Source organism: Carcharhinus amblyrhynchos, chromosome 9, assembly GCF_965287045.1.
Source record: "Carcharhinus amblyrhynchos chromosome 9, sCarAmb.v2.hapA, whole genome shotgun sequence".
NCBI classification, from domain to species: domain Eukaryota; kingdom Metazoa; phylum Chordata; class Chondrichthyes; order Carcharhiniformes; family Carcharhinidae; genus Carcharhinus; species Carcharhinus amblyrhynchos.
In genome coordinates this window covers 4,435,983-4,455,995 of record NC_137332.1, presented here as the reverse complement: position 1 = coordinate 4,455,995, position 20,013 = coordinate 4,435,983, and the positions used below count along the sequence as shown (strand labels likewise).

General features: G+C 42.2%; 1 protein-coding gene across 1 annotated transcript in view; it reads right to left on the bottom strand.

The window, feature by feature from the left end:
- Nucleotides 1-16,154, bottom strand: part of syde2 (synapse defective 1, Rho GTPase, homolog 2 (C. elegans)) — a 134,297-nt gene extending 118,143 nt beyond the window's left edge. The window contains exons 1-2 of the mRNA XM_080195095.1: nt 14,376-16,154; nt 2,467-3,156 (exon numbers count right to left, since the gene is read on the bottom strand). Of these exons, the coding sequence (XP_080051221.1) occupies nt 2,467-3,156; nt 14,376-15,951 (2,266 nt within the window). The 5' untranslated portion in view covers nt 15,952-16,154. The remainder of the gene's footprint in view (nt 1-2,466; nt 3,157-14,375) is intronic.
- Nucleotides 16,155-20,013: the final 3,859 nt, after the last annotated feature.

Here is a 20,013-nt window from a genome sequence, read left to right as displayed (position 1 = left end):
GAGAGTGGTTGTGGATGGGTCTTTTCCTGCATGGAGGTCGGTCACCAGTGGAGTGCCCCAAGGATCTGTTCTGGGACCCTTGCTGTTTGTCATTTTCATAAGTGACCTGGATGTGGAAGTGGAGGGATGGGTTGGTAAGTTTGCCGACAACAGGAAGGTTGATGGTGTTGTGGATAGTCTAGAGGGATGTCAGATGTTGCAGCATGACATAGACAGGATGCAAGACTGGGTGGAGAAATGGCAGATGGACTTCAACCTGCATAAGAGTGCGGTGGTCCATTTTGGCAGGTCAAATGGGATGAAGGAATACATCATCAAGGGTCCGGGTCAATAGGACTCTTAAATCGGCCTCACAGGTAGAGTATGTGGTCAAGAAGGCGTATGATGCACTGGCCTTCATCAATTGAGGGACTGAGTTTCGGAGTCGGGAGATAATGCTGCAGCTTTATAAAACCCTAGTCAGACCCCAGTTAGAGTACTGTGCACAGTTCTGGTCAGCTCATTACAAGAAAGATGTGGAAGCTATTGAAAGGGTGCAGAGGAGATTTACAAGGATGTTGCCTGGATTGAGTGGCATGCCTTATGAGGATGGGTTGAGGGAACTCGGTCTTTTCTCCATGGAGAGAAAAAGGATGAGAGGCAACCTGATAGAGGTTCATAAGATGTTGAGAGATATAGATCGGGTGGATTCTCAGAGGCTACTTCCCAGGGCTGAAATGGTCACTACAAGAGGACACAGGTTTAAAGGTGCTGGGGAGTAGGTACAGAGGAGATGTCAGGGGTAAGTTTTTCACTTAGAGGGTGGTGGGTGAGTGGAATCGGCTGCCGTCGGTGGTGGTGGAGGCGAATTCATTAGGGTCTTTTAAGAGACTTCTGGATGAGTACATGGGATTTAATAGGATTGAGGGTTATAGGTAGGCCTAGTAGGTAGGGATATGATCAGCACAACTGTGGGCCGAAGGGCCTGTTTGAGCTGTAGTTTTTCTATGTTCTAAAAAATAAATCAAGAGCCTCAAGAGCTGACAATGTTTGAAAAAAACCAAAGTGACATCACAGGAAACCTGCAAGTTGCTTGGTAGATGGGAAACTGCTGTTCAGGGTGCCTATAAGTAGGTGAAAATTCAAAACAATTAAAAGCAGCAAATCAGAAATTTAAACAGGAGGGGAGTGATGCAAAGTTAATGCATGACAGGGCAGCAAGGCCATGTAGAGTGTGCACCCTGAGGCGTATGGGAAGTTGTGGACGCTTACAATGACTTAGACAACCACAGGTGCAGAAAACATCACCAACTATAGAACCTTGAGCTCCAACGTTTAGAATTGGAGCAACAGCTGGAGTCTCTGTGGGATATTCACAAGGCCAAGAACTACATGGGTAGTACACTTGAGGCAGTGCGACCACAGGTTGGGAGAGTGAAGGCAGAGAGGAATAGGCAGTCTAGACAGACTGGGAAGGTGTTGTTGGAGTCACAAGTCCATCTCATTCACGAACCACTTTTCCATTTTGGATACTGTTGGGGTGATGATTCCTCAGGAGAGTGCAACCAGAGGCAAGTCAGTGGTACCACGGGTGCTCAGCTGCACAGTTTTTAAAATGCAGTATAAACAGAGCTAAACGTTTCTCAAAAAATCTTTAAATGTTTAGCCTTCATAATTTCTCTCCCTTTCATTGAATGTTTACAATCCAATTCTCCAACTGTAGCAAATGTACAGTGAGTTAAATTGCTGCACATCACTAAAAACGCACATCCCACCAGCGATAGCAATGTAACTCAATATACCTCGACTGCAAAACATGTTATTGCTGCTGTCGCAAATAGTAGTCACCCCAACGGTGGTGGTGGTCATGAATCGGGGAAGATTTGCACACAAAATTGAAGAACGAAAAATGTAGAGACTTTAACAAGATAAAGGGCAAGCTACATCCATCCTTCTAGGCTCAAATATGTATAGCTAAATGTTTACAATGCTCCCCAAAAGAAGTGCAAATGTATGCAGAGGAACTATCACTTAATTATTGTAGTTCTAGAAAATTTGAGAATAAATTTACAGAAGTGATGTTAGGGGTAAGTTTTTCACTCAGAGGGTGGTGAGTGAATGGAATCGGCTGCCGTCAGTGGTGGTGGAGGCAAACTCGCTGGGGTCTTTTAAGAGACTTCTGGATGAGTATATGGAATTTAATGGGATTGGGGGTTATAGATAGGTCTATAGATTGGTAGGTGTTGATGTGATCGGCGCAACTCGTGGGCCGAAGGGTCTGTTTGTGCTGTAGTGTTCTATGTTCTAAATGAGGCAAATCTCAGTTAAAAAAAGTAAATACAACTGGACTACACAATTTTAAATTCTAACTCAGAGTTAAACAATTAAACTAAACAAGTTAAATTCTAATGGGTGCTTTGATGCCTTTGAAAGATTGTGAATTCTTTAAAGTTAAGGGATTCCCATTATGCAATACAAACAGCTTACCTGAAGATGGAGGTCTGTGGACACAGATCCCCTCCACATTCACCCCACTCCGAAACTTGCATATACAGATCTGCCTATGCAGCTGCCCACTGTCTGTGGAATTTGTAGAATTCGCAGAATTCCCCTGATTCAGATCAATTGCTGGAGTTATCTGGACTTCCTTCACACTTTCACAGCAATTTGAAGAGGTCACCATTGTCATTGGTCCCTTAGTCAAGTCACCAGTAGGCAATGAACATTGCTTCACCTGCATACTGCTGCTGGAATTATCAATTCTAGTCACAGAAATCCTGGGAGAGGACTGAATTTGTGGTAGATCAACTTCATCATCTTCTGGGATGGGATTGTACCATATCTCCCCCTCATCATCTGCATCATTTTCTTCACTATGATCCAGAATGTGCTCCACAGCATGCTTTGGTTCATTTTGTCGGATATGCTCTCTTGGTAGATCTGCACACTGCTGCCTGCTTTCTTGTAAGGAGCTTGGGCCACTTGCATTATTTGTTAGCTCTACTGTTACGGGGGCATTGGTCTCTTCATTCAAACAAGGGTTGAGAGTACTTTGCTGCAGCCAGTTTCTTTTTTTGGACACTGTAATGTTGTTTATGTGTGGCCTGTAGTCATTGAGTTCATTAGCATTCAATTCTCTCTTGTTCACTGAAGACGTATGAACATTTTCAATGAAGTCTTTATTGAGGGGAAAAAAAAGAAACAGCCAATCAGTTTCGCAGGTGAAAACAGTGGGAGTGTTTATACTAAAACATGCAAAACAGGAAATACACATCCAGGTACAAAGTTTATTGCACCTCTTAAAATAGATGGCATTCCAAACCCTGCAATCCAGAGTTCACTGGAATTAAACAGTACTTCATTATAACCCAAGTGCCTATGCACTGTATGGAATTAGATTTGCCAATAGCTCCAGGCTACAAGTATATTCAAAAATATTCATATTTATTGTTGTTGCATACTTGGTCACAGATGTTGACACTTCAGATGTGAATTTGCTCAGTTCTCTTGCAAGTGTCTGGATTTGTAAACACAATAAGCGCCACAGATAAATTTTAATTAGCCTTCAGAATTGAAATGGATGTCCTGTAACTTGAAATGGACGTCCTGTAAAATCCTAGATATACATCCATTATGTGAAATATAAAAGTTGGTGTTATTCCACATACAATTCAAGTGGGTGAATTGTGTCCGTACAGCAATAAGAAATAGTAGTGGGCCTAAAATAGTTAAAAGGAAAGTCAATTGGTATATGCTATTTCCTGAAAAATCTGCTGTGTGCTATATCTGGCCTCAGTAAGTTACAGTTGAGCTGTACGTGGGCACACTTAACATTTGGAACAAGCACTCCAATATTTGGATTAAAACACTGCAATTTAACATGAAAATAATACGTCCAATTGCTCCTGGCAGAACAGGCAACTCAAGACTGCTATGTTGTGCTGGGTGTAAACACAACTGAGTCACATTGACAAAGATATGTTTACTTCCAGTCTTTTGCAGTAGTAGTTGGCTATACCACATGCCTTCTAGGCAAATACTTTCACAGGAATGCAGTGGTCACAAAACACGCAAGCACTGCAGCACTTTGGTATATTACCACTTTTAAGGGACTACAAATAATCAGCACGTTTGTACTTGCATTACATTCCAACTGAATTCAGATAACAGATTCAACTAGTTCTCAATTCTCTCTCAATACTGATATTATCAGGTGCGTTTTAATAAACATGTACTCGCTCTAGAAATTAACCCCCAACTGAACCACTTTTTAACTGGAAACATAGAAAGGTGCGTTGCAGCTCATTAGGGATGGTTTGCTCTTCATTCACAAGTGTGTCTGAACGCACCAGCTGTGAAACAACCACATTTTATGATACTAAACATTTATTCAGCAAAGTTTTTGCTTCTTCAAATCAGCTAGTTCACATGCAGAACCACTTAAAGTGGGACTGTTTGAGTATTTAAATAAATTTTGTAAGCTTCTCCAGATTTTAAGACTTGGACCTCAAAAAGATGGCACATGCATAAAGCATCCTTCAAGACCACTTAATGTCTCAAAACATTTTGTAGCATGTGAACTAGCTGATTCGAAGCAACAAGAATTTTGATTACTGATAAATGTTTAGTATAAACATAAAATGTGGTTGTTTTGTAGTTAATGGGTTCAGACATGCTTGTGAATGAAGAACAAGCCATCCCTAATGAGCTGCCATGCACCTTTCTTTAAGACGTTGCTTCCAGTTGAAATGTGGTTCACTTCTGGGCCAAACGGCATAGCATTAATATCACTTCACTTAGAATAAGAGGCGGTCTTACTGAAACACACAATATTCCCATTGATTGGGGAATCTGAGATGCAGAATGGGAGGTGCCGTGTCAGGACTAGGGGCCAATTATTTAGGACTAGGGAGAGGGGAGCTTACTTCACTCAAAGGGTTGAAAATCTAGGATGCGCTACCCCAGATAGTTGTGGACTATCTAAGGCTGGAACAGATAGCCTGTTGGTCTCTCAAGGAATCAAGGGATATGGGGAATGAACAAGGAAACGAAACTGAAGCCCAAGATCACTCTTGATCATACTGAATGGTCACAGGGTGGTTCTTTAACTTTTTCTGGGTAATAATTGGTGAAACTCTGGCAGACCTATCTGAAGTTTGTGATTTAAACTACATTTTCAGAAGGTTGTCAATGCAGGGGAATTGTCCAGATGAAGTTTGCACTTACAGTACAAAGAGGTACTTCAGCCCATCTTGCCCATGCCAGCTCAAGGACACCTAGGTACCCTTCCTGCACCTAACACTTCTGAGTAATTGCCATGAAAAGTCCTCTGGGCAATGATAAGAAGCTCAGAAGTTCTAGCCTAATAATCCATGCCTACAAAATACTATGTTGCTTCAGAAATGGTGTCCTTATAACACCAGGAATGCACAGACAGATTATAATGAAGTAAAACAATAATCCTCATGCCAGTGTTTTTCTAGTGTCTAATTAACTATCAGGCAATACACATTCTCCTTTGAAGTGGCAAGCTATGAAATACCAGGTCTACCACTCTCCTTCAACAGAAACTATTCTGCCAATTACAGGCTAAGTTTCAAACAATGCTCTCACTTTCTGTAGAACAGTATTTCAAAAGACCATCAGCAACAAACAAACATTCAACCTCCAAGCAACCAACTATGCATAGCAATTTTTAATTATTGCTACCTATTTTAGGAGAAATTGGAAAATTCCTCAAGGATTTTCATATCCAATTGGCAAAAAGTGACCTAATGCTCTCTGGTTACAATCTAAATATTACTGAAAAGGAGACATGTTGTCAAAGGTTTTCATCATGCACTCATCAGGACACATTGCAAGAATACTAAATGCAAGAGAAAACAAATTTATACTGTATGAGAGTGCTGACTGTTATAGGTGTCGCATACATATGAACATATGCATTAAGAACAGGAGGGCCTTCAAGCCTGCTCCACCATTCAATAAGATCATAGCTGATCCAACTGGAATCTCCTGCCAACCCTCAATAAATTAGGGGTAAAAGGTTATCAAGTATCTATCTACCCTGCCTTCAAAACATTCAAAAACACCACTTCCACAGTCTTTTGAGGAAGGGAGTTCCAAAGATTTCCCACTCTCAGAGAATTGTTCTTATCGTCTTAAATGGCCTAGCCTTATTTTTAAACAGCGATCGCTAGTTCTAGATTCTGCACAACAGGTAACATTCATTTCACATCCACCCGGTCAAGACCCCTCAGGATCTCGCTCAAATCAACACTTACTCTTGCCACCATTGCTCTATGTATATAGGCTATACATCGCGAAAACTGGCAGGCAGATATATTTGCTATGGGCAAGGTACAGGCCGTACCCAAACAGCCTGTGCTTAGAAAACTGCGTCCAACATTAGATGCGATTCTGCAATTGGGTAACATTTGCTCAATGAGTTACACTGACGACCAATTTAAGATTGTCAGTGTATTTGCATGTACTGGAAGCTACTTATTAATACACAGGGCCCTGATCTTTGCAAACAGAAAAAACACATGCACACATTGAAGCTGTTTCAACTAAACAGAACAAAAAAGTAACAGCCATTTGCTGGTTTATTCCTCAGGGAAATGCTTCGACAAGAGCCAAACTGCCTGGACTAAATTTCAAACAATGCTTGGCATTTAACTGTCAGTCACCATCAACTGGTGTATTCGCCATGGCAATGCCTCAACCAGTCAGCACTTCTTTCTCATTCACTACAAATTTGTCATTTTCCTTTTGATAGTCTTGTAAATTATCCTGATGAATGCAAGACAAAAAGCTTCAATGGGTGTCTCCTTTTTCCAAGCAATACTATTGTACTACCAAATGACACTTGGAGAGACAAGGATTAATCAAGAACATTCAGCATGGTTTTGTTATGGGGAGGTTATATCTGACCAGCTTGAAGGGTGACTAGGTAGAGGGCAATGCATTTGATATATTCTACTTGGACTTCAACAAGGCTTTTGATAATGTCCCAGATGGGAGACCAATGGCGAAGCTAAGAGCCTATGGGATCCAAAGAAATTTGTTAAATTGGATCCAGAATTGACTGAGTGGCAGGAAGCAGAGGGTGACGGTTGAGGGGTGTTTTGTCAGACTGGAAGACTATCCACGGAGTCTTGCAGGGATCAGTATTAGTGCCCCTGATGTTTGTAGTTTATATAACTCATTTACACTTAAAGGAAGGTTGATCAGTAAATTTGCAGATGAATGAAAATCGGTGGGGTTGAAAATAGTGAGGCGGATAGCCTTAGATTACAGGAAGATACATACAGGCTAGTCAGTGGCAAATGGAATCCAATCCAGATAAATGTGAGGTGATGCACTTGAGCAGGACAAGCAAAGATTACATGATGAACAGCAGGACCCTGGGAGGCACCAAGGATCAGACAGACCTTGGTGTGCATGTACACCATTCCTTAATGTAGCAGGATGGGTGGATGACGTGGTTAAGAAGGCATATCACATACTTGCCTGTATCAGCTGAGGCATGGAGTTTAAGAGCAGGGAGATTATGCTGGAACTATATGAAATGTTGGATAGGCCACAGCTAGAGTATTGTGTACAGTCTGGAATCTATATTATAGGAAGGATGTGACAGCATTGGAAAGAGCGCAGAGGAAATTTACCAGGATGCTGCCCCGATAGTTTTATTTAGGAAGAGTTATTGGATAGACTTTTCCTTGGAGCAGAGAAAACAGAGGGGGCCATGATGTAAATGTATAAAATTATGAGGAGCATAGAAAGAGTAACTAGGAAGAAACATTTCCCCTTAGTGGAGGGATCAATGATTTACAGTAAGAGGCAGGTGGTTTAGAGAAGTGAGAAAAAACTTTTTTCACACTAAGGATGGTGGGATTCTGAAAGGCTGGTCGAGGCAGAGACTCTCATAATATTTGAGAAGTAGCTAGGAGGTTTGTCATTGACCAGCTCAGACACGATGGGTCAATGGGCCTTTTTCTGTGCTATACAACTCCATGACTGAAAAAAAATATTTACAGCTGCTAGAATTGGATAATGGAACCTCTCTCCCCCTTCCTCTCCTGTTTTCCTTTCAATCACACCCAGTGATGGCAACATTTAACACTTGGCAACCCCAGCTAAACTGAAGTTACTGCAATGCATCTCATACTGGTGCACAGTGTATACCATCTTCAAGATGCAGCAACTTATCAAGCCTCCTTCAACAGTACTTATCAAACCGGCAACCTCTACACCTAGGAGGATGAGAGCATGTTCCCCTCCTAGCCACATACCATCCCGACTTAGGACCATAATTACTGTAGCTTGAGTCAAAATGCTGGAATTCCCTCCCTAACAACACTTTGGTTCTACTTACATCACATGGACCCCGCCAGTTCAAGGCAGCACATCACCATCACTTTCTTTGGGACAATTAGAAATGGGCAATAAATACTTGCCTTTCTCATGACGTTCACATCCCAAGAACATATCCACCAAATGTGAGATTTGCCTGTGGATTATTCCAAAACCTTTGACAAGGGCGGCATGGTGGTTAGCACTTCTGCCTCAACTTGGGTCACTGTGTGGAATTTGCATGTTTCCCCCATGTCTGTGTGGGTTTCTTCCAGGTCCTCCAATTTCCTCCCACAGTCCAAAGATGTGCCGGTTAGGTTGATTGGCCATGCTGAATTGACCCTAGTTTGGGGTTGGGGGGGGGGGGATTAGCAGCGTAAATATGTGGGATTATAGAGATAGGGTGGGACTGTTGTCGCTGCAGTCTCGATGGGCCAAATGGCCTCCTCCTGTACTACAGGGATTGTATGATTCTAAGTATATAATAGTCCGTGCAGCTGGGTTACCTGTTGCATGTATTGTTTTTATTTTTTGTTCTTACGATGTGAGCATCACTGGGTTTCTGGCTTCTTGAGAAATAAGCACCACTACAACTAGCCAATTTATGAACGCAAAGACAATCTAACCAGCATAAATCAAGTGGCAAATGATAAATATACTTCACATGTACAGCATAACTATGTTTCTATGTAACTGGTCTCGATCACAGGCAGTAGTAACTCCGAGTTTGCCTTTGCCAGGAATGGCATTAAATCTTCCTAAACTTTTTGCTTCTGATCCTCAATGGAGTGAAAAGATTTCTCTTATATGGCCAAGAAAATTAAATCTAGGCCTCACCAGGTGACAGGGCCTTATCTGAAAAAGTACACTACCTTGTGTATTCCATATTACTGGTTTAACTTTGATTAATAATTTGATAACAGTAACTTATTTTATGGTTTAGAGCCTTATCCATTAAATACTAAGCTCCAGATAAGAAAGGTCCCAAGTTCTTCACTTTATTAACTTCAGCGTTCTTGATTTTGAGAATGGAAAAGAACCACTTCAGATAGACAAGATTCCAGCATCCAAGCACTATCCAGTAACTCGTTGTTGAAAACACAATTGTGATCAAGATGGCATGGTGGTTAGCACTGCTGCCTCAACGCCAGGGGACCGGGTTCGATTCCCGGCTTGGGTGACTGTCTGTGAGGAATTTGCACATTCTCCCAGCGTTAGCATGGGTTTCTTCCAGGTGTTCCAGTTTCCTCCCACCTTCCAAAGATGTGCAGGATAGGTTGATTGGCTACGCTAAATTGCCCCTTAATGTTAGTGGGGTTAGCAGCGTAAATAAATGGGGATAGAGCCTGCGAGGAATTGTGACTAGTGCAGACTCAATGGGCCAAATGGCCTCTTTCTGCACCTTCGGGATTCTACAATGAAAAGATGGAGTCAACTTTGCTGTAAAACTCTCTGCGATTGGCCTAATGTTTAATCTTATGAATCACAAATCAATAGGCATTTCAGTAAGGTACTGAGAAACAACTGTCAGCTACGGATCTACCTTCCAGAGTATAAAGAAAATAATAAATAAATAGGAAAGAAAGTGTGAAATTCATGTACACCAGGTAATCTCACTTACTTTTGATTTAGCATCTTCTTACTGCAAATATAACCAAGTACATTTCCTAACCACTGAACAGTGGTGCCTCAGTTTGCTGTCAACTTCACTGTACCCTATTAATGAATTTATTGAAGGAGCAATGTAAATAGGTGAAAGAATTCTTGCTAACGTTGCTCTCACCTACCCATTAAAACATTTATTTATAAGTAGCACTGGTCTGTTTTATTTGCTTTTCACTGGTACACCTGATTCTACCAAGTTAGAAAATAAACAACCGCAATAATGAACTGCCTGCGTAATGGAGGGCAGCCACTGGACCAAAGGATTTTTGGCATGGCCTCATCCTTTAATCAAGCTGCCTATTTGCAATTACAGCCTTCCCACCATACAACCTTTCATTTAGTCATGCTTTAAGTCTGTAGATTTTACTGGACAACGCCATGGCTAAACTCCATAGTTCCTTTACACACCAATTAAAGCTTTCATACAACAAATCAAATGCTTTGATTAATACCCAAACATTCTTACAATTTAATCAGACACTTCTGCAAGGGTGGGGAGATAAAGGGGAAGGGGTAAAAGAATTTGTAGCTTGAGGCTGAATTTAAGACCAGTAATTCAACGAACACATACATTCACTGAAGAAAACTCTTGCAGAATAGTCCACATACCAGAATCAACAGACCATATACATGTCTGGAATCAGTGCCCAAGGCTACTAATTCTTCTCATGACCAGTCTTTAGTATGGCCATAATTTTGACAACCTTCACAGCAGTATTATATACACAACTTAAAATTAAAGATCAATTTTAAAAGAATCTCAAAGATCAAATTGTGTATTTGAAATTTAAGATATTAGAATGACTGGGCAATTTCCTCTCTAAAACAGATCTTTAGTATTCAGTTTATTTTTCAAAAATCTACCCCAGCTGTAAAAAGTATTAACAGTCACTTCAGGAATAAAAATGTTGGACCAGTAAATATGGTTAACCCCTATGTAATCCTCTGCCTCTAACATGAATATCATTTACTTTAATAGTCCTGCTTTTGTAATCCGATTCAGTGCAGCAATGTTTACTTTCATCAAACGTAGGTAGTCACATGAAAGGTCATCAACCTGAAACATTAGCTTGGTTTCTCTCTTCACAGATGCTGAGTGTCTTCCAGCATTTGCTGTTTACTTCAGATTTTCAGTATCTGTGGTTCATTCCCTTTGTTGCAGTATTTGGACAGAACTAAAGCTTGCTGGAAATAGCTACATCCAATGGTAAATGGTGGTAATAATACTGTAGTTTACTGCAAATTACATACCAGCCACATTCAGCATTTTCCAAGAATTATAACAATTTACACTAATTTATGCCCACGAACCTTAACAAGTCACATTTCAGAGAAACGGGGCATTTCAAAAGGAAGAATGTATAGGTTTGGTCATAATTTCCCTCAAACGGCGTAGGAGTGGGACATAATTGCATGTTGTTGTTGAAGTGGGAAAGAATACTGTTAGGATTTGAAAGAACGTGAGCACAATTCTGCAAGATCACTAACTGCAGTGTAAATGCAGATTTATATTTTCTAGCAAAAATCTAAGTTCCAACAGCATGGCTGATTTTGAGACAAACATATTGCTGACAGTACTTTGGTCCACATAAAAATGGGTGATGGGATGAGTCTTACAAAATCACAGTTATAATTTAGTGGGTGTAATACATTAAAAACATCAATCCAACCCTGCAAATTTCCCCTGCTGCCTAAGATCAGCTTCTCCACCAAGCAGCTCCAAAATTAAGCCAGGAATTACAACTCTTACAGAACCCACTCTATCCACCAACCCAGGGCTCTGAATACGATTAAATTGTGTAAAATAAAAAAGTCTAATTTTTCCCTGGATATTTCCTTCATCAAAAGGATATCCATAATTCCCTTCCCAGCATATACAACGTTTTCCAATTTCATGCAGCAGAGGAGCACAATAAACATCCTAGATTAAAAGGAGAATTAAAACAGGCAAATCCGAGGACTCTCATTCCTGTTCATGCATCCATCAGCAATTTAAAAGACTCCTTCATTAACATGGCCACATCGGCAAAATATTGTACAGCTACAAATTTTGGAACTATATTGCATCACTAGTCACTATCATCGCTAGGGGTGACATAAAAGAAAACTGAAGAGGGGAATGAAGCTAAGTCACAAGACAACACAAACATACTACTACAGGAGAGTTAGCATGAATGTGGCACTTCAGGTTAAGAATTCCTGATAACAGTCATGCCATCAGGGTGGAATGGGCAGCACATCACCACACTGCCCTTTGGGAAGGTCTTGGGCTGTAACTAAATGCAACTTAAAATGAGATCAAATCTTATTATTTTACTGAAATTTTCTTTCTTTTAGCAAATCAGTTTGGAAAGTTTCCATATTCATATTGTGCTATTTGAGTTAACACATCAGAAAGTACTTAATCGCCATTAGATATTCCATCGTGTTGCACAGGTGTAGTCAAGATCAAGGAAAGTCTTCAAGTGAAGCAAGATTACAAATGGAAAAAAAACAGCCAGGGCATTTAGATGCAATTCAGTTTCCATTCTGTACTTATTTTGACAAATTATTTGGAATCAATATTATTTAACTATAAAGAACAAAAAATTTAAGGCAATTAGGGAGGTACATCTGACTGAAATAAAGGAGTTTCTGTTCAGTCGGCTGAGTAACTGAAAAGAATACAACCGTCAGATGCTACAATGTCAACATTAATGCATGGTTGTAATTAGTGTGAAACAACATTTATATTTCCTTATACCGGACTAAATGTGACTGATGGCCTGCTCCAAACACAGTTATGTTGTAATTAAAATGTATTCCATAAAACAGTCATCTAACATCTGCAACACTGATTACTCATACACTTCAAAAATGTCTTCACTGTTTTCCCCTAGTGCATATAAGAGGACAAAAGCAGTATAATTCCATCTACTTTGTATTTATGTAATTAACTTAAACTGATAAACATTGTTCTTTGGCTCACCTCTAAAGATGATTGATGAATTACAGCAATGCACGTGGGAACATTCAGGTTAAAAACAATTTTGGCCCACAATACAGAACATGAACTGTTTAGCATGGTACTGCCACTGCATATCATATGACCATAATACCAAAGAAAAATCAATGTGACATTGCAAAAGTGAACCTTGTTCAATGACAGGGAGAAGATTGCTTTCAAAATACATTTGAAATCTTACTTTCCTACAGACATTGATGGTAGAGTGCGATGGATTCCTTCTACCATTTGAGCTGGCATTTTGTTTCAGCAGAATGCACATGGTCAGGATAAGTTTTTTTAATAAATGTTAAGCCAAATTAAATCTTTTCAACATGTTCAACTGCCATTTTTTCAGCATTGTAGATAGATTTGTAAACAAGTAATTGATACAAAAAAGAAACATTTTCCAATATGCTAAAATGATGCAAGGCATACACGAAATCAACAAAATACTAAGGAGTTTGTGCCACTGGAAGATAAATGAAATAATAAGTGTTTTGTTATAAATAAATTGCTTTAAAAAACTAATAGCTTAAGGAATATGCGTTTCTAAAATATGCTATAAAGCTTCAACTGTGAAACTAGACACTGCCTGGTACTACTAAAATACATTTCAACAATTACTTTGATTTATTCTGCAGTAAGTTTGTAGTTCAATTAAATCACTGCACTATTCAAACCAACACTCATTTTCTTCAAAATATTTTCTGCTACCAGATAGTCACCTACAACAATTCTGTATATGCAAATCCAATGCGCGTTGCAAGAAAAAGAGATAATATACACACAAGAACTTCCCAAGTTTCATCTGATAGATCGCAGCAATAGATAGTACCAAGTACAACACTTGCTAGAATGCAAACAGAAACTTGCAAATGGCAGGGGACGTTGTGGGGGAAGCAAGCATTACTTCCAGTTCCATAACTTTTTTGTATTTTACATGAATGTTGCCATGAATAAATAATTAGAAATGTTTACAAACCAGTAATAAGTATGCAACAAGTACAAAACTAACGCCATACAGTACTTACAATATGAATTGCCAACTGATTTCACAAGCATTTTCAATACCTACTTGATTATGAGACAGTAATAAAAATCCACCATGTACTGCATTGGTGTATAAAGTTAGTCATGTCATGCATCATAACCCAGTGTTAGTGGCAGCCTATCACCACCGCTAAAATTCCAATTCAACTATCTTTAGGAAAGAAAGAGCGAGCCTCCACCAGAGTTAGTCACCAGTCAAACAGATAAGAGGTAGAATCCCATTTGCAGACAGCCTATTCTGGAGTGTAAGACACCAGCTGGACACTTCACAGTGGACGACAGATCCGTGCAAAAGGCCCGATGAAGTAGTGTTCCAGTTGCCATAGCAACTTCCTACCTGTCAGCAAGACTCTCTGGCTGGTAGAGGACGGTGCTGTTTTGTTTCCTTGTACTCTTATAGCAGCAGGGAAACTGGTCTTCTGTACTTCTATTTCTTTGCTGGTTGCCTGACCTGGCAATGAACCAGATGGCATACTGACTCTGACAGACCCACTAATACGCTCTTTCATCCCCAAGGACAGCATGCGTCCTCTGTGCATCCATTCTTGCATTTTGTTGACTGTCACTGCAGGTGGTTTTAAAGAGCATCCCTGGCTATCATCTTGTTTGTCACATGATCCACATACCATGTCAGTGGAATCTCTCAACTTATTCACCTCACAGCTAGAGTCCTTAAATATCATGCTACCTTCAGACGGCTGAATGATATCCTTAATGCGCTCTGAAGTGTTAACCAAGGGCAAATGACCAGGATTTGAGCTCCCAGCATCCCATGAAGCCTGGCCTTCATTCTGAAGACCCCTGGAAACATGATAACACCCACTGTCTGACTGTTCATCTTTCAATTCCGAGTCATTAAAACAAGATACGTTAGCATAATTAATAACTCCATCGCTCACTGACCGCTGCAAGGACGGTCTGCCTGACACGCTAACTAGGTCTGCAGTGCTTTTGCTGGCAAATTCTTTCCTGGGGGACCCAGTGTGTTTACCTGGCAGAGATTCTGTGTCGGATACCTGTTGCTGTAGGCTAATCTCATCAGAGGACCAAGCGTCGCTGTCTACCACCCTAGCCGATGACTGAGTGCAAACACTATCCTGTGAATGGCAGCTCACACCAGCCAACCTGCTGCTGGCAGGGTTACCCATTGGCATGTCATGCATGGCGTGTATGAGCAGGTAATAGGCTTCTTGCAACTGGCTCCTGAGCCTCTCTTTCTCCTGGGCACTGTCGAGGCTGTGCTTCCTGTGCCTGCTGCAGTCACAGTTCGGGGAGAGGGCAGCCTGCAAGGGGGACTGCTGGGCAGTGGGCAGCTTAGGGCACCTCAAGCCTCGGATGTGGGGCTGGTAGTAGCCCTGCAAACACTGGTTATCATAGTAATCCTCCTCCTCCTCCTCCTGGCTGTCCAGGGAGTGCACGGACTGCCTGTGGCTGGGCTGCTGCTGCTGCCCAGAGCCGGGGGACACACGCAGGCGAGCGGGGAGAGGGGAGCCCGGCACGTCCAGCAGCTCCGAGCCGCTCAGGGCGCCGATGCCGTCCGCCTCCAGCGGGCAGCCGGCTCCCCCCCATCTCCCCCCTGACACCTCCAGGGCTTCGGTGGCGGGCTTGTCCGCTGGCAGCGGGCTCTGCGCTCCCAGCCCGCTGGCGATGCCGCCGCCGCCGCCGCCGCCGCCGGAGCTCCTCGCCTCCTCCTCCTCGTCCTCCTCCTCCTCCTCTCCTCCGTTGCTCCCCGACCCTACTAAAACTTTCGCACCGCCAACCACTAGCCCGGGCCCAGCCTCTTGTTGCTGCCGCCACCGCTCCTCGGGAGGCTTCGCTTTACCTTCCTGGCTCCTCGTCCCGCCGCCCGCCGACTTCTTGGACCTCTTGCCCCGAAGTTTGGCGAAAAGAGTCCGGCGTAAGGGATCAGCCATCGCTGTGTGTGTGTGCTTATGTATATATGCGTATGTCTTTTTTTGACTCGCTCTCTTGCCTCCCCTAAGCTAACTGTTACTGCCCGGCCAGCAAAGGGCACACCTCCACTCTGGCCGCGCTCCTGCGCGATCTGACTGGCTCCAGTCTTCGGGCTACCTCCTCGCTCAGCCCGGTGCCTCTCGCGCACGCGTCGACCATCCTCGAGCGCCCCCTCCGACCTGTTTGAAGTTCGGCTCGCCAACCGCCGCTGCGCGAGCCGACCGGGGCGGGCGCTGCGCAGGCGCGGTGCCACCCGGGCGCCGCCTACCTCACCGGCTGAACCAATGGGAGCTCGGAGATGCTTTGCATAAGGGGGGGGGTGGGAGCGCGGCGCCCGCCGCCCCCCAGGCGACTGTACGAGTGCGCAGGCGCGGTACCAGGTAACTGCCCCGCCTCCTTCACCATACACCTGGATTCATGTGGAAGACAGTCTCACAACACCAGGTTAAAGTCCAACAGGTTTATTTGGTAGTAAATGCCACTAGCTTTCGGAACGCTGTTCCTTCGTCAGGTGAGTGGGGAGCTCTGATCACAAACAGAGCATATAAAGGCACACACAGTTTACAGAATACTGATTAGAATGCGAGTCTTTCCAGCTAATCAGATCTTAAAGGTGTGAGTGGAGCTAGTATTAAGCATAGGTTAAAGAGGTGTGTATTGTCTGCAGACAGGACATTATGTGAGATGCTGCAAGCCCAGGCAAGTCATGGGGGTTACAGATAGTGTGAAAGTGGAACTGAGCAGCGACAGATCAGCCATGATCTTATTGAATGGTGGGGCAGGCTCGAAGGGCTGGATGGCCTACTCCTGCTCCTATTTCTTATGTTCTTATGACATGAACCCAAGATCCCAGTTGAGGCTGACCTCGTGTGCGGAACTTGGCTATCGGTTTCTGCTCAGCGACTCTGCGCTGTCGTATGTCGTGAAGGCAGTCTTGGAGAACGTTTACCGGAAGACCAGTTCTGATCACAAACAAAGCATATATATGACACACAAAGTACTCTGTTTGTGATCAGAACTCCCCACTCACCTGATGAAGGGGCAAGTCCTAAAAGCTAGTGGTGTTTACTACCACATAAACCTGTTGGACTTTAACCTGGTGTTGTGAGACTTCTTCACTGTGTTTACCCCAGTCCAACGCTGGCATCTCCACTTCATGTGGAAGAGACAGTAGGGGAAAGGAACTTGAGGATGAGAACATAACAGTGCAAAGGAAAAATGTGAAAACTTAAAAGAAAAGTTTGGGAGAAGAGAAGGAAAATAGTGCAAGGGAATAAAGGAAAGTGAGAAAACTGAAAAGAAAAAGATTCAGAGAAAAGTAGAGAACAAAATAAAAGAGGGCAAGGGAATGAAAAAATGCGGAAGCTTGAGTTGGAGGAAAGTGGAGGAACAGAGACTGAAGAGTGTAAAGGACGGAAGAGAAATAGAGAAACCAAGAAATAAAGAGTTAGAAAAAAGCAAAAGATAAGAATCTGAGTCGCACATAAAAACAGAAGAAAGAGCTGAAACAAGGTATTTGGTGTGTCAAGTCTGCTCTGTCGTTCTACAAGTTCACAGTTGATCTTCTGCCTTAATCCACCTTTTCACAGAATCCCCTTATCCCTCAATTCCCTTGTTACACTTATCATTTATTCAATAACTGAGCAACCAGAACTCTCTGGAGTGATGAATTCCAAATGTCCTTAACCTTATGAGCTAAGAGATTTCTCCTCATCTCAGTCTTCAACAAACAACCCCTAGTCCTAGATTTCCCATCTGGGGGAATATCTTCCTCCGTATCTACACTGTCAAGTCCCTCAAGGATTTCATAAATTCAATTAGATGATCTTTCATCCTTCTAAACTCCAAGGAATATAGAATCATACAAGGAGGCTGTTCAGCCTGTTGTATCTGTGCCTGCTCCCTACAAGAGCAACTCTGCTAGTCCCATTCCCACATCTTTTCCCCACAGCTCTACAGTTTTTTTCCTAAGTGCTTATCCAATCCCCTTTTGCAAGCGTGGATTCAATTTGCCTCTGTCACGTACTGAAGATACTGCATTCCTAAACACACGCTGCATAAAAAGATTTTTCTTCACATTGCCATTGGTTTTTTTGCCAATCACCTTAACGCTTTGGTTCCCTACTCTGAATCAGAACTATTTCACTCCATCTCCACTCTATACACTTCATGATTTGTATTTCCATTTCATCTCCTCTCAAACATCTTATCTCTAAGGGGAACAGCCTGAGTTTCCTCAATCTAACCATGTCATTGAAGTCCCTTAGCCCTGGAAGCATTGTCATTAATCTTTTCTGTATCCTTTCCAATATCCTCACATCCTTCGTAAAGCATAGTGCCCAGAATTGGACAAATACTCCAGCTGAGGCCCAACTAGGGGTTTGTAATACTTTATTAATACCTCCTTTTTATCTGCTCTATTCAATAATTTAAAAAGCCCAGAAATCCATACACTTTTCAACCACTTTTTTAACCTGTCTTCGATGATTTATGCTATCATACCCCAGGGTATAATTCCTTGAGAGTTGTGTTCTTTCCCTTCTATTACCTTTCCTCATTCTCCTTACCAAAATACACCTTTACAATTTTCTCCATTAATTTCATCTGCCACATGTCTACCCATTCTACCAGCTGTTGATGTCCTCTTGAGTCTATCAATATCCTTACAATAGTACCAAGTTAGATGTCATGTGCACATTTTGCCCTGTACACCAAAGATGATAAGAAGTCTCACAATGCCAGGTTAAAGTCCAACAGGTTTATTTGGTAGCACAAACCACAAGCTTTTAGAGCACTGCACCTTCATCAGGTAAGTGGGAGTTTTGTTCACAAACGGGGCATATAAAGACATAAACTTAATTTACAAAATAATGGTTAGAACATGAGTCTTTACAGATAATCAAGTCTTAAAGGTACAGACAGTTTGAATGGAGAGAGGGTTAAGCATAGGTTAAAGAGATGTGTATTATCTCCAGCCAGGACAGTTAGTGAGATTTTGCAAGACCAGGCAAGTCATGGGGGTCAAGTCATGAACCCAAGATCCTGGTTGAGGCCATTCTCATGTGTGTGGAACTTGGCTTTCAGTTTCTGCTCAGTGACTCTGCGTTATCATGTGTCGTGAAGGTCGCATTGGAGAACGCTTACCCGAAGATCAGAGGCTGAATGTCCATGACTGCTGAAGTGTTCCCTAACAGGAAGAGGACACTCTTGCCTGGTGATTGTCGAGCAGTGTTTATTCATCTGTTGTTATAACGTCTGCATGGTCTCCCTAATGTAACATGCCTCAGTTCATCCTTTCCTGCAGCATATCAAGTAGACAACATTGGCTGAGTTGCAAGAGTGTGTACCATGTACCTGGTGGATGGTGTTTTCACGTGAGATGATGGCACTTGTGTCGATGATTTGACATGTCTTGCAGAGGTTGTGTGGTGTCGTGGTCACTGTTCTCCTGAAGGCTGGGTAGTTTGCTGAGGACAATGGTCTGTTTGAGGTTGTGTGGTGTCATCGAACCAAGATAGGTCATTGATATGTTTAAGAAAATCAGCAGTCCTCGTACTGACCCCAGCGAAATCTAACTGTGTCATCCTCAAGTCTAGGAAAGAACTGTTCGCCGCTACTCTCTATTTCCTGTCACTCAGCAACTTCATATCTAAGTTGCCACTTCAGCTTTTATTCTATGGGTATCAGCTTTGCTGGCATAACCACATAGCACTTAAAAATGGGATGATGGTGGCATATGTTATCTGGCGTATGGCAACTGTACCCACCTATTACAACAGAGGCTACTGCTTTAGTGACATGCATTCAGATCCCACCTTGGCAGCCATTGGGGTCTAAAATCAATTAGTATATTTGCAATGCAAAGCTAATCTGTGTTGGCAACCATGAAACTACAATTGATTGTTATAAAGACTCATCTGGTTAACTAGTTTCTTTTAGGAAAGAAAATCTACTGTCCTTACCAGTTTATTCTAAATGTGACTTCAAATCCACAGCAATACAGTTGACTCTTAATTGCCCCT